This window comes from Nyctereutes procyonoides, unplaced genomic scaffold (assembly GCF_905146905.1).
Source record: "Nyctereutes procyonoides isolate TBG_1078 unplaced genomic scaffold, NYPRO_anot_genome, whole genome shotgun sequence".
NCBI lineage: Eukaryota > Metazoa > Chordata > Mammalia > Carnivora > Canidae > Nyctereutes > Nyctereutes procyonoides.
In genome coordinates this window covers 2,261,785-2,276,041 of record NW_026575134.1, presented here as the reverse complement: position 1 = coordinate 2,276,041, position 14,257 = coordinate 2,261,785, and the positions used below count along the sequence as shown (strand labels likewise).

At 52.8% G+C, this 14,257-nt stretch overlaps 1 protein-coding gene across 6 annotated transcripts in view; it reads left to right on the top strand.

Moving 5' to 3' along the window:
* The window catches only part of COBL (cordon-bleu WH2 repeat protein), a 244,651-nt gene that overhangs the window by 132,769 nt on the left and 97,625 nt on the right, over positions 1 to 14,257 (top strand). For all 6 annotated transcript variants that reach the window (XM_055300773.1, XM_055300769.1, XM_055300771.1 and 3 more), the window contains one exon: positions 6,818 to 7,000. In XM_055300773.1, coding sequence (XP_055156748.1) covers positions 6,818 to 7,000 — 183 coding nt within the window. The remainder of the gene's footprint in view (positions 1 to 6,817; positions 7,001 to 14,257) is intronic.

The following is a 14,257-nucleotide window of genomic DNA, read 5'->3' as shown; positions in this document are numbered from 1 at the left end:
CCCACATTCACATCCTGACGGGCGAGGGCAGAGCTCATTCTGGAGGCCAAGTCAAGGGCATCCACTGGCCACCTGGAAACTAGGGGCTGCTCTGACACTGGAGCTCCCTGGTGAGCCCGGCAGTGGGGGTGTCCCTGCATCCCCCTCGGGGGAAGTCCTGGCGTCTGGTTGGAGTGTGTGCAGATCCTACCGTCCCAGCCAACAGTGCAGCACCCCAGGGTCACAACGACAATCAGACACAAGGCGAATAGGCTGAGATGAGGAGGAGATCGCCAACAAACAACTATTAATCTTACTTTACAATAATTAGAGATGGATAGCAGAATCACTCGTCACAGCGTTGGTATTTATTTATTTATTTATTTATTTAGGCATTATTTTTTCACAGCGTTGGTTTTGAGTGGACACTCAGATCCTCAAATTATGAGTTTCCTTCTCGCTTTATTCTTCTCCCAGATGTGCATGTGAGATAGGATCACATTATCCTTTTACATTGAATATAAGGAATGAGTGTCGGTGGTGTTGTGGATGCACAGGGTTTTAGCCTTGTCCCCGACCTGACCTCCTCGAGCTGACAGCCGCTGGTCTGGTGGAGCTTACACCCCACAGTATGAAGTCCCTGAAGGGTGCCTTTACTTTGTTCCTTTTCCTCTCCATTATCCATGGCCTTTCCCTTAATGATTTATTGGGCTGAACTCACAGGAGAAAACTCCCTGAAAAATAAGATTGTAATAGCTAAGATATGGATTTCAGTGCCAACCATTAAGGAAGAGCATGACTCATTCCCCTACAAGAAAGGACTTGATACTTAAATATATATATATATATTGACCCATCTGGACCAGAACAGGAAACCAAATCCCTCTAGCAGGGAAGCCATGGTCTGCCCCTCTTGGAACTTTACTTTGTAGCAGGAGAAAAGCCCCTAAACAGGAATAAGACATGCACCAGGTTATGTTGACTCTGAGCTGTATAGATTATCCTGGTTTTTCCATTTTATTTAATATCTATGAGAAAGCATTTTAAAGGATGTTTGACTTAATAGTGTTTTCTTCCCAAATGATTCTTTGGATTGTTTTTTATATTCTATATACAAATTCCAGAAGTGCGGAGAGAAGGAAGGTAAGAGTTAACCCACTTGCCATATGTGGCTTTTATTATGTTGAGGTACGTGCCCTTTGTACCCACTTTGTTGACAGTCTTTATCATAAATGGGAGTTGACGTTTGTGAAATGCCTTTTCTGGATCTACTGAAATGATCATATGACTTTTGTCCTTCATCTTGTTGATGTGGGGCATCATATAGACTGATTTGCCTTTCATCCCTGGAAGAAATCCCACCTGGTCATGGTGTGTGATCCGGTTAATGTGTTGTTGAATTCAGTTTGCTAAAGTTTTGTTGAGGGTTTTTGTGCCTGTGTTCATCATACTCAGTGGTGAAACAGCTGAAAGACTTTCCTCTAAGGTCAGGAATGAGATAAGGATGTCCCCCTCACCACTATTATTCAACACAGTACTGGAAGTCCCAACCATAGCAATTTGGCAAGGAAGAGAAAGAAAAAACATCCAAATCGGAAAGGAAGAAGTAAAACTGTCACTATTTGCAGATTACATGATATTCTACGGAGAAGACCCTAAAGATGCCATCAAAAAAGCTGTCAGTACAATAAGTCAATACAGTAAGGTTACGGGATACAAAATCAATATGCAGAAGTTGGTTGCATTTCCATACACTAATAAAAAACCATCAGGAGGAGAAATTAAGAAAACAATCTCATTTGCAATTCCATCAAAAAGAATAAAATAGCTAGGAATACATTCAACCAAGGAGGTGAAAGACCTACATGTTGAAAATTGTAAGACATTAATAAAAGAAATTGAAGAAGACACAAACAGATGCACAGACATTCCATGCTCATGGACTGCAAGAATCAATATTGTTAAGTTGTCCGTATGACTCAAAGCAGTCTACAGATTCAGTGCAATCTCTGTCAAGATCACAATCCCATTTTTCAGATAGATAGAGCAGATAATCATAAAATCTATAGAGAACGGTGAAAGACTCTGAACACCCAGAGCAATCTTGAGAAAGGAGAACAAAGCTGGAGGCATCATGGCCTTGGATTTAAAATTGTGTTACAAAGTCGTAGTAATTAATATGGCATAAGACTGGCATAAAAAACAGATACATGGATTCATGGCACAGAATAAAGAGCCCAGAAATAAACCTGTGCATGTATGACAGAGGAGCCAAGAATGTGCAATGGGGAAAATATAGTCTCTTTAGTAAATGGTGTTGGGAAAATTGGGCCACTATACCATTACACAAAAATTAACTTAAAATGGGTTAAAGTCTTGCACTTTAGACCGGACGCCATAAAATGCCTAGAAGAAAACATAAGCAGTAAGCTCCTTCGCATCGGTCTCGGTGATGATTTTTTTTTAATCTTTTAATCTTTTTTTTTAATCTTAAGCTAGAAAGCTTCTGCAAAACAAAGGAATCACCAACAAAATGAAAGGCAGCCCACCAAAGAGGAGGAGATACTTGCACATCATGGGGTAAGGGGTTAATAGCCAAAATATATAAAGAACTCCTACAACTCAATAGCAAAAAGCCAAACGATCCAATTAAATAGCAGGCAGAAGGTCTGAATAGACGTTTTTATAAAGACCACATACAGATGGCCAACAGGAACATGCGCAGATGTTCAGCGTCACTCGTGGTCAGGGAAATGCGAACCTGAACCACATTGAGATGCCACCTCACGCTTGTGAGGATCGATATTGTCAAAAAGAGAGGAAATAACGAGTTTCCGTGTGGAAAAAAGGCAACCCTCGTGCACTGTTGGTGGGAACGTAAATTGGCGTGACCACTGGGGAAAACAGCTCCTCCCAAAGTTCCAACTGGAACCAGCAGATGATCTAGCAATTTACCTTTTGAGTATTCATCCAGAGAAAATAAAAGCACGAGAAAAGATAAATATATGTCTATGTTCGTTGCAGTATTACTTACAATGGGGAAGGTATAGAAACACCCAACAACCTACAGACAAATGTATAAAGAAACTGTCCATGTACACATAATGTACAAGCTTGTGTATGCATGTAAGTCTGTGTGTACGAATATCTACATATATTTGCGTATGTGCAGTAGGGGATTATTCGGCCATAAATACGAATGAAATCCTGCCACTTGTTACAAAATGGAGCCTCATGGCATCATGTTAAGTGAAATAAGTTAGAGAAAGACAAAGACCGCATGATCTCCCTTCTATGTGGAATCTAAAAAAAAAAAAAAAAAAAAAAAAAAAAAAAGCTGGTGGCTGCCAGAGGTGGAGGGTGGGGAAGGTGAAGAAAGAAGAAAGGAGTGAAGGGAGGTAAAGGGGAAAAGAGGGAAAATAAAAGTTGAGCCGTAGGTATCCTCTGGGCAGCCAAAATGTTTTGAATACTTTGGCCGCTCACGGGTTGAAGGCTGGGAAAGGCTGCTGAATAGCAGAGTCCTTGCGCGGGGCAGATGGGCCCCAGTCCAGGGAACCCGAAAACAGGCCTGTGGGTGGGAAGGGTGGGTGTTGGCAGAGAGCCGCGTGGCGTCCGTGTGGAGCAAGCTGGGGATAATCAAGCCCGTTGTGTCAAAATCGAGCGTTGTCCCCCCGACGCAGGTGAGGCCGGCGAGAAGCCCGCGGTCCTGGGCCGCACAGCCTGGGATGCGGGGTGCTCGTGGCCTCTGGCGCCGTCCCGTGTGAGGCCACCTTCCTTGGCCCTCACGAGGTCACTCCTCCCAAAACTACGTGTCAGAGAAGACGGAAACCGTGTGTGATGTGACGGAGACCTGCCGGTGTGGACGGCAATTGGAAGTCGCTGGGATTTCCGTCTTGGGGAGGTGGGCGCGCGTGGCGGGCGCTCCCTCGGGGAACCGCGTCGGGCTCCTGCCCAAGGCGGCGTGGCACCAGGGTGGCAGGGTCGCTACACAGCGGACGGCCTGTGGCCCACCTCTCCGGGGGCCTCCGTGCCCGGGCGTCCGGCCGTCGGGCCCCGCAGCTGCGCGGCCGGCCGAGCGCAGAGGATTCGCAGCTCTGCGGCCCGACGGGGGCTGAACGGAGGCCGCGGAGGCGCCGTGTGCCCCTCCGTCCCACACCACGGGCTTCCACGGTCCCCGGGTCCCTGCCTGCACCCCCGGCGTTGGGGTCCGGGCGGCCAGCCGTGCTCCAGCCGCTCCAGACCCGGATGGGCCCCCCCACTTGGCTTCATTCTCGTCGCGTTAGCAGGTGCACCATGCAGAAGCCACTGGGACTCGGGCCTCCGGGTCTTCCTGGCGGCCGCGGCGGCCGCACTGAGGCCGGGAAGGGACCTCCGAGTTCCTGCTGCGCGGCCCCAGTGCGTGGTGACGAGCCCAGGGCCTGCAGAGTGCAAGGACCGGGACGCACTTACACTCCCCTCCACACCGGCCGTGGCAGCAAGGGGCCGCCACAGATTCCCCAGCTGTCGGGCTGTTCCTGCGGACCCGCTCCCCGTGGGAAGGCTGCTCGGGATGGACAAGGCGCTGCAGCCCCCGCTCGGCGTCTCCAAGGGAGGCGGGGACTGGCTTCAGAGCAACCTCCAGGGGTGGCTGTTGGCTTTGCCTTAACGTTTATGGGCAAGAAAACCCGAGTCTCAAGAATGTTCTCGAGGAACAGAAGAGGATTGGAGATGCAGCGCAGGTCATCCTGGGCGGTCACTGAATGTGATGGATTTCCTTCACGTTTTCTTTTTTTATTATTTTTATTGTTTAAGTCAGCTCTGCGCCCAGCATGTGGCTCAAACTCTGAGCCTTGAGATCAAGGGTCACATGCTCCACCACCTGTGCCAGCCAGGCGCCCTGCTGCATATTTATTTTATTTTTTATTTATTTAAAAAAATTTTTTTTGCATATTTATTTTAAATTCAGAAAACCCATCGTTCAAATGAAAGCTTCCCCACAAGCTGCTTTTGTAAAATGAGAGAGTGGAGTTGTCCAGAGGCTCAGCGGTTGAGCATCTGCCTTCAGCCCAGGGCGTGACCCCAGGGTCCTGGAATCGAGTCCTGCATCAGGCTCCTTGCACGGACCCTCCTTCTCCCTCTGCCTCTCTCTCTCTCTCTCTCTCTCTCTCTCTCTCTCTTTCTGGGTTTCTCGGGAATAAATAAACAAAACATTTTTTAAAAAAAAGTCGAAAAAAAATTGTGTCTGAGTTCGTGCGGCTTCTAAGTGGCAAAGGCAGGAATTGAACCCAGACACCGTGTCTCCATCATACGTGTGCTACCTTCCCAGCTGCATGGGCCTCGCTGTGTAATACGCCTCGGGCACGGGCGCTGGGGGAGGAAGGCAGGTCAGGACAGGGAGAGGCTCCAGGGCAGAGGGTGGCTTCCATTTTGTTTTGCTTTAGATCTTTTCTTTTCTTTTCTTTTTTCTTTTCTTTTCTTTTCTTTTCTTTTCTTTTCTTTTCTTTTCTTTTCTTTTCTTTTCTTTTCAGTGGGCTCCACGCTCAGTGTGGAGCCCAATGTGGGGCTTGACCTCATGACCCTGAGACCAAATCTGAGTTGAGATCAAGAGTCAGATGCACAGACTGCGCCCCCCGGGGGGCCTCATCATTTTTTTTTTTCATTTGAAATTGGAGTGTTGGTTCTCTAAACCCTCTTTCTGCACCAACTCTTGGATGATTTGATTAAGCAGAGCCTGGGAGGGGAGAGTCAGAAAACTGTGTGCCCTCCAGCGGGCCAGCCTCCCCTCCCGCCCCCCCAGGCCCACACCCAGGAGGAGCAACTGCTCCCTGCAAGCAGCTCATGAGCACGTTGGCTGGCGTCGGTCTCCCGTGCATTAGGGACTCCCCACACGGGACTGTGCTCCGCGCCCCTGCGGTCTTCGCGGTGCGCCGTTTGCTCCGTCCGTCCGTTCATCCACGACCTCTGACCGTTCAAAGAAACCTACGCCCCCCCCTTGGCAGCAGGTGGCCTACTTCTCCAGACGGCATGAGGTGTTGGAAGGTGGGGCGGAGGGGGCAGTCACGGTTCCCCCAAATGCGGAAGGCGCTTGGGGACGGGGCAGCTGAGCAGATGGCTCCTTGTGGTGTACGCAGAGCTTTGTCCGGGGCAGCTGGCTGTTGGGGAGACGCGGGTGGAAGGTGACCCCGGGGCTGTGCAGTCACCCTCTGCAAAGTCCAGACACTAGGCCGCAGGTTTTCCGGCATGAGGGATGCACAGGGTGGGGGTGCACAGGGACGCACGAGATCAGGGGGTTCACAGGTACCTCGGCAGCTCCACCTTTAATTGGACCTTGTGGCCTCAGCAGAGCACCGGGAAGGGGGAAGCCTGTGTTTACCTGCGACACACTCACGTTGTTGGTGGGTGTAAGGGGGTGGCGGTCGGTGTTCGAGGGAACAGGTGCCGTGAGGGTCGTCACCAGGCGGCCGGAGGTGCAGGCAGTGTGGTCAGCGCCAGTGAACAGTCCTCTTCTCCGGGAGCAGTAGGCTTCTCGCCCTTCCTTCCCCTCCGGCACCCAGGCGTCCTCGGATGGCAGGCTAACGTCTCAGCGAGGCTCCCTCGTACCTTGGGCGGGAATGCCGGCCGATTCATGATCCCGAAAACAGACCTGGCTGTCGCGCAGCAGCATCTTCTCCTAAAAGGGAGAACCCGGGCCTTCGTGACAGGGCGAATGTGGGTTTTGCGCGGCCACGCAGGCCCGCCGTGGTGGAGATGACGTCGGGGGCCTGGGCGAGCGGCTTGGCGCTGTGTCCAGCCTGGAGCACCCGCCCACACAGCAGTCGTGGGACACTGATGAGAGTATCCTGTTCGTCTGTCCCCACAGGGCTGCCTGACAACGCCCAACTCCCCGTCCGTGAACCCCCGTTCCGTTCCGTTGGGTCCATCGCTGTCGCTCAGCAACATCTCGGGGGTGTCTGTGAAGTCGGACCTGAAGAAGCGGCGGGCCCCTCCGCCCCCGACCTCGCCTGGCACGGGGCCACCGGCGCAGGACAAGGCCTCGGAAAAGGTAGGCCGGGGTAGTGGGGGCGGCTCTCCGGGCCGGTGCATCTGCGACGTGGACCAGGGGGTTCTTTCTAGAAGCTCCCTGCAGGCCCTATGACCCTTCCAACGTGTGGCTTCACCCCTAGAGCATTTCAGGGGAATAGTTAAGGTCTATGTGGAAGTCGAGGTGAGATCCCACGCCGAGCCCCTTCAGTTACGGAAGGTAGGAGGAGACCTTTTGTGCTTCTAGGCGTTAAGAGGCCTGAGCTTGCTATCCCTAGCATTGAAATTTTGGGCATCGTCACGATCGCTTCCCGAGAGAATTGCATGGGTCGGGTTCCCGGCAGGAACCTGGGCTTTGACTGGGAGAGGGACGACAGGTGATGTGCCACGAGATGCCCCAGAGACGTCAGGTTCACAGCAGAGAGCGGGGAGCGGTGTTTGCAGTAAGTCGCTCTCTGTGCGATACGACATTTGTGGAGACGGCGTATGCAGGAAGCCAGGAGTGTTAAGTTTGTCTTCAGAGCAACTAAATGGCTGCAAGGTTGTCGTTACACGTGGACGGGAAAGAGCCTTTGTCCCCAGCAGCCGGGGTCTCGACCGGGCTTCTTTCCTGCTGCGGGTCTGCTGCTGCCTTGAAGCACCCCTGGAAATCTCAGGCCCTCCGCTCCCGGGGGCTCAGCTGCTCCTTGACGGTAGCTCTTCCTCTCGTGGGCTGGGATGGGACACGGTAAACCCGGGAAGTGTGGTCTGTGCTCTCAAGATGCGTCCTTCCTCATTTGGGTGGGCAGCAGCAGGGACAGCCCCTGGGGTGGCCGGGAGGGGACCCAGCTTTGGAAGATGAGGTCCCCGAGGCAGACCACCCGAGCCCGCAGTGGGGCCTGCTCCATTCGCATCACAAGGCATGAGGTCAACCTGCAGAGTCAAGAAGGACGCGTTATTCTTCATGACGCTCAGAGGTTTCCTGGGGGGGGATGGCCCAGCTTCCTGGGCCAAGAGGTGGAGATGGGGGGCGGGGGCGAGGAGGACACCACTCCAGGAACAGGAACTTGGCGGGGCACACAGTTATTCCCCCACGGGGCCTTCATGCTTTTCCTTCTGCCTCGGTCATAGCTGCACGATCCCGAGAGTCTTAGCTGGAACCCTTCTGTGCTTATTCATAAAATCGCTTTTCCTTAAAATAAACTAGAAACCAAGTCCGTGCCTCCCACCTGGGAGGCATGCTTAGAAGTTCCCTGAGGGTCTCTCTGGAGCAGCCGACTTCTTGCTTGGTTTCCTTTTGAGCCTGGTTGTCTATCAGTCTTTTTTTTTTTTAATGTATTTATTTATTTTAGAGAGAGGGGCGGGGAGCATGCACAAGTGGGAAGGGTAGGTAGAGGGAGGAGGAGAATCCCAAGCAGACTCTGCGCTGAGCGTGGAGCCCGATGCAGGGCTCCATCCCACGACCCTGAGATCATGACCTGGGCCGAAACAGAGTCGGACGCGCAACTGTCAGGCGCCCGTGTGTCCATCACGTTTCATAAATTTTACCGAATCTTCCTCTGTCCCTCCAGAGGGAATCTCTATCCCTGAAGACCACACTGTTCCCATCTACAGACCTTCCCTGCTGTGCCCTTGCGCTCCGCTGGCAAAGCCTGCAGCACGACATATTTTAGAAGAGAGCATGTTGATGTTTGTGTTTCTTAAGCATTTCCTAATGCCTCGCAGTGGTTTTGGGTTCTCCGTGACATCTCAGCTACCTTTTGATGTGAGGAACTTCAGGCACACGTGGAACCTCACTTGGTTGTACCCTTGCATGATTGAATGGTGCAAATCGAACACAAAGCTACTTCCTATGGGTGTGTATGGTGTGCCTCTTTATTTTCCTGGGGTTTATTTTTTAAGATTTTATTTATTTATTCATGAGAGACACAGAGAGAGAGGAAGAGACGCAGGCAGAGGGAGAAGCAGGCTCCCTGCAGGGAGCCCGACGCGGGACTCGATCCCAGGACTCCAGGATCACGCCCTGGGCCGAAGGCAGATGCTTTAAGCACTGAGCCACCCAGTTGTCCCTTTCCTGGGTTTAGAGTCTGAACTTTTTCATAACCCACAGACCATATTTTTAGTATTTAGCACTTTTTCAGCTGGCTCCCTCTGGGGACCTCTTTTTTGCTTTTGATCGGGACGGATATTTCTTTAGCAGTGACAGTCACGAATCCCAGGATCATCACATACAAGTTTTTTGTGTTTTGTTTTTTATTTTTTGTTTTTTGGGGTTTTTTTTTTTTTTTTGCATTGAGAATTGCATTTCCCTAATGTTATAGAATGTAGATGCTAAACCACATCAGCATTTTAAAAATTTCTTCCATCCGGAGAAGATGTTGTGTTTTTCAGACTTCACCGTGCTTCTCCAGAGTGGGTACAGTGTGCTGGAGTGCAAAAATGTATATAGTAAGTAGAGAACCGGGAATTCTGAATGAAAAATGAATAGTTCTCTATACCCCGAAGAATGAGCAGAGTTCCCTGTGAGGCAGTAAAAGCTTTTTACTGAAATCTGTTTTATTTGGCACAGAATGAGTGGAGAAATTGGCTCACAGAAACCCTCTCCTTTTGCAAGCATATGAGTGGCATATGGATTAGATTTAAGCATTTGCTATGACCTTTTTTTTTTTTATTTCCTTCTTAAATGAAAGGTATTTTGTTATTTACTAATTTCTGGGAAAGGAACCCAAAAATGTATTGTTGTCGTTGTTGGGGAAAAACGTCAATTCCTTCTTCATGAACTTCCTTCCATATAAAGATAAGATGTTTGTTTGGAAAGCCTTATTTATGTGCAACTGTTGCTAACACCAATATCCTGAATGAAGAGGAAAGGCTTATTCTCAAGGACATGACTGGTTCTGGAAAAGGAAAATGTGTAGATTTTCTTATTTTAGAAGTTTTTTTTGTTGTTGTTTGTTTTTTGGTTGTTTTTTTTTTTTTTGGTTTTGGTTTTGGTTTTTTGTTGTTTTTTGGGGTTTGTTTTTTTTTTTTTTTTTGTCGTTTTTTTGTTTTTTCTTATCATCAGGTCTGAAAACTTCAGTGCTTCCTTATTACTTCAGGTCTTAAAGAGGGAATCCTTTCAGCCATGTCCTGGCTCATGGGAAACATTCCCAAAAACACAGTCTTTGTGTCCGCGTTTTTGTTACCTGATGATGTACATACAGCGCGATCATCAGTCTTCACAATTTCTGGAAGTTCTTTTCAAAGAGAGTTTCCCAGGAGGTGTTGGAGCCCATGGGAGAGACTCAGGGTGTCCTTGTGCAAGCCCATTAGCAGAGAAACTGGCAAGACGGGTGAAGACACGCGCTATCTTTGCAGAAGAGGACGGCTCCCTGTGCCAGACGCCATCCCGCCTCCCGGTACCCGCAGCTCCGACCAAGCGCAACGTTCAGACGGGAACGATGCCTGTGTGAGGGCACCATATGCTAAGTCAGGATTTTCCAGACTTACGTGAGCATCAGAATCACCCCCAAAGGGCTTGTTAAAACACATTCGACTTGGCTCCACCCTGAGAGCTTCTGATTCAGTAGGTCTGGGGCAGGGCCTGAGAATTTGCGTTCCAGCACGTTCCCAGGCAAACCCCACTTTGAGAACCGCCGGGCCGCGGGATGCCACAGCCCCGAGCCGCCCACTCAGACGCGGGGCTAGCACATGTCCGAGAGATCCACCCGGCGGCAATATTTTTAACAGACCTGGAGGGATTCTCCGGCAGGGCAGCTACCTGGAAGGGAGCGCACCTGCGAGGCCTGACTTGGATGTCCCGATGAATAAATAGCTCTTGCATCTTGCTGGGACCCGCCGAGCACTTGGGTCAGGGACAGAGGGATTGCCCATTCCGGACGGGGGGACGGGGTCTGTCTTCCTTTGGCCTTGGAGATCCCACAGGGTCCTCACTCCGCCCTGCTCTGTGCTGACCCCGACCGAGGGCCGAGCCCCCTCTGTATGCTGGGTCTTAGCAGCTGTCCCCAAGGAGGCCAGGCGACCTGTCCCTCGGGCTGTGGGTCGGCATGGATCTCAGATCGTGAGTGGGGCTGCAGACACAGGTGCCCATGCCGGCACCTCTCCACCCACTCTCTGGCCCTTAGTTTTCCTCCTCCGCAAAACGGGAACACTAAAAGCAGCCTTCCCAGGTGCGTGACCGAGAGGTCAGAGCACGGGCCCTGGAGCGGCTTCCTGGGCCCAGATCCCAGCTCTTGTCACTCCTGGCAGTGTCGCCTTGCTGAGTCCCTGAACTCCCTCGAGGTGTGCAACCTGCATGGCCAGGTGGAGCGAGAGCCACACCTCGGGGGCTGCAGGAGCCCGAGGCAGGGAGGGCCGGGCGGTGGGGGCGACGACTCTGCCCCGGCCGGCCTCCTGCATTAACCAGGTGCAGATCACATTTAAAAATCAAACTCTCCATTGCCGCAAACATCAGACATAGAGCAACGAGGCCCTGGGGCAGGTTCATTCTGTTAAACAGGGCCACACCCCGTGGAGGCATGTTGCCCGTCGCTCACCCACGGCGCACGCCCTGTTCACTAGTCCGCGCTCCCAGAGATTTTCAGGACACAGGCGCTCGTCCCTTTGTGTCTTTGGAGCCTCGGAGAGTAACGAGAATAGAATCCCATGAAGGAACCCGTACTTGGGTGACTCAGTTTACCTATTCAGGATCAAAGCCATCCAGTAAACCCCGCGTGCTGACCTCTGCCGCCGTACAGTGCTTCCCTGGGTACAGAGTAGCTTCTTTCACTTTGGTCTCCGTCAATTGATTAGCAATAACGTGTGGAGGCTTCCTAGAAAGCGCGGTGCTAATGGAGTTACCATTCGCCACAGATAGAGAATAAACGGCTCTTCGTTAATTTTTCAGCCGACACGCGGTTCTTCTACGCAGCTTTTGTGCCCGTAAGAGCTATAAATCCTTTTTCTATTGTAAGTACAAGTAATTCCGAAAGTATTTGAGCTATCCCGGCTTTCTTTTGTCCTAAAGGACTTGAATTATCGCGTTCATTGCAGAAAGCGTCCAGCGCCATAAAATCCCGACGTGACAAGCACACTGCTGCACCGTCTCAAGTTTGTTGCATTGGGATTAAAATAACCGGTGGTGGTGGTGTCGGCCGTCCCAGTGAGCGATGGGGGAGGTCGGTGTTATGACCAGTTATTGGTAGAACCCAAAATGGATTTTTCCATGAGAAATGGCTTATGCGTTCGATAAATCTGCGTCGAACGGCTGCTGCTTGCAAGCCCTGCACTTGAGAGCATGAACTAATATTCATTCCTGAATATCTCGGTGCAACGTACACACAGACACGCAGCGTGCTTTGTTCAGTGTTGTGGATAATTAGGGTGATCTGCACGCGTTAGAAACCAGGGGCAAACGTTCCCACCTGAGGTTCCATTTCTGGAAGCATCATGAGAACCAGGTGCTTAGAGGATTGCGGGGAATCGTAGAGCTTGGCTGAGCCCACCCCCAGTGAAACGTCTCATCCAGGATCCAAGTGCGTGTTGGACTGCTCCTGCGACGGTGTTTCACCTCCTTCTGGAGTATTCCTGGCCTTGCTCTGCTTCCCGGCCCGCAGATAGAAGGCTCCGGGGAGGCAGCCGCGGGAGCCCTGGTGCCCACCGAGCAGGGCCACGGGCCAGGCTGGGCCCCCGCTGCCTCCTCCCCTCTGCTGTGAGGACTCACGGCCGTGGCTTAGAGGCTGGAACGTCCGGGCTCCCTGTCCCCGCAGAGCCATGCCCACGGTCCTCCTCCTGGGGGGCAGGCTCCTGCCTCATGCTGGCAGTGACTCTGTTTCTGGCCAAGTGGATGATGCTTGGAGACTTCTAAAAAACTCTTCTTCGTAGTAATCGAAGATCTGTGATGATCTGCGGCGTGCGGGTGGTGCTCCGTGGGTGCGACTGGGCGCTTTGGCTTCCGGAGCGCTCCCCTGACCAGGCGGGACTCCGGGGATGGCCTGGGAGAGGCCCCCGTGGACCGACCCCCTGTGTGCAATGGCGAGGGGAGACCTGCACCCCCGTGCCCCCCAGCCCTCCGCCTGCCAGCCGGCTCCCCCGCGCCCACCCCAGCAGGCTCCCCGGGGACAACCCCCCTGCAGTGGCCTCCTGCTCCGTCTGCAGACTCCTCCGGAGCCGTACTTGTCACTAGAGAAGCAGCGGCCCGTCTGCCCTTTGCATACATCGGAGGGTAACCCGAGTCCCCAGCCGGGCCTGCGGGCCCCCACGACCTCACTGCGCACCCGGGAGGCCCTGCCCTGGTCCTGTCCCCTCACCTGCGCCCCCCTCGGAGGCCACTTGGCCAGTGCGGCCACCTCCTCCCTCTGTCCCGTTTCTCTTCCAGCTTCCGACACCGAAGCCCAGGGGCAGGGAACTCGGTCTCAGTGCCGCCGACGTGTCTCAGAGCCTCAGGGCCGGTCCCACCACGGGGGTGAGCATCCATGTGAATGCACTTCCTCCGCTCGCGATTCGTTTACCGGCTGCGTAGAGACGGCTCCCCTCTCCACCGGAGAACCACTGACCTCACAGTATGATGCAAGGCGGTGACGGCCGGCAGCACGTCGGGCAGCCCTGTCCCTAGGAAGCCACGGTGTAGGAGCCCTCCCCATGCAGGTCCCGCCCGATGCCGGAGCTGGAAATGACCGTGTGGTGTAGACGGCGGAGCTGTGCGAGTGGTCTGTGGAGACAGGAGGGTGTGCGAAGTCTGCACGCTGTGCGGCCGGGGCTGCCGCGGTGACCGGGCCTCCCAGGGAGGGGTCGGCCTCTGAAGACGGGACCCACACGCGCACCCCACCTCGTCTGTGCTCTGTGAGGACGAGCAAGACGGGGCACCCGTAGCCCCGGGAAGGGGAAGGGGCCGCAGGTGTGGCTGGAGGCTGGATGTTGCCACTTAGTACAGTTCTCACGTGGGCTCCGTGGGTGCAGGAGCCTCACGCAGGCTGCAGGTAAAATGGGAGGAGCCCCAGGGGAGCACCAGCAGGACGGGAAGCTCCTCTCCCCACCCACCCCCACCTCCTCTGTGTTTCGCTGATTTTCTCCTCCCAGGCCGTCCTGCCTGCGATCTGCGGATCCTGCTAAATCCCTTTATGTCGGTTTGGTCTTTTATTTATTTTTTAAATTATTTTCTTATTCCTGAGAGACCCAGAGAGAGAGAGAGAGAGAGAGAGAGAGAGGCAGAGACCCAGGCAGAGGGAAAAGCAGGCTCCCTGCAGGGAACCCAATGCAGGACTCGATCCCAGGACCCCAGGGTCATGGCCTGAGACAAAGGGAGATGCTCAACCACTGAGCC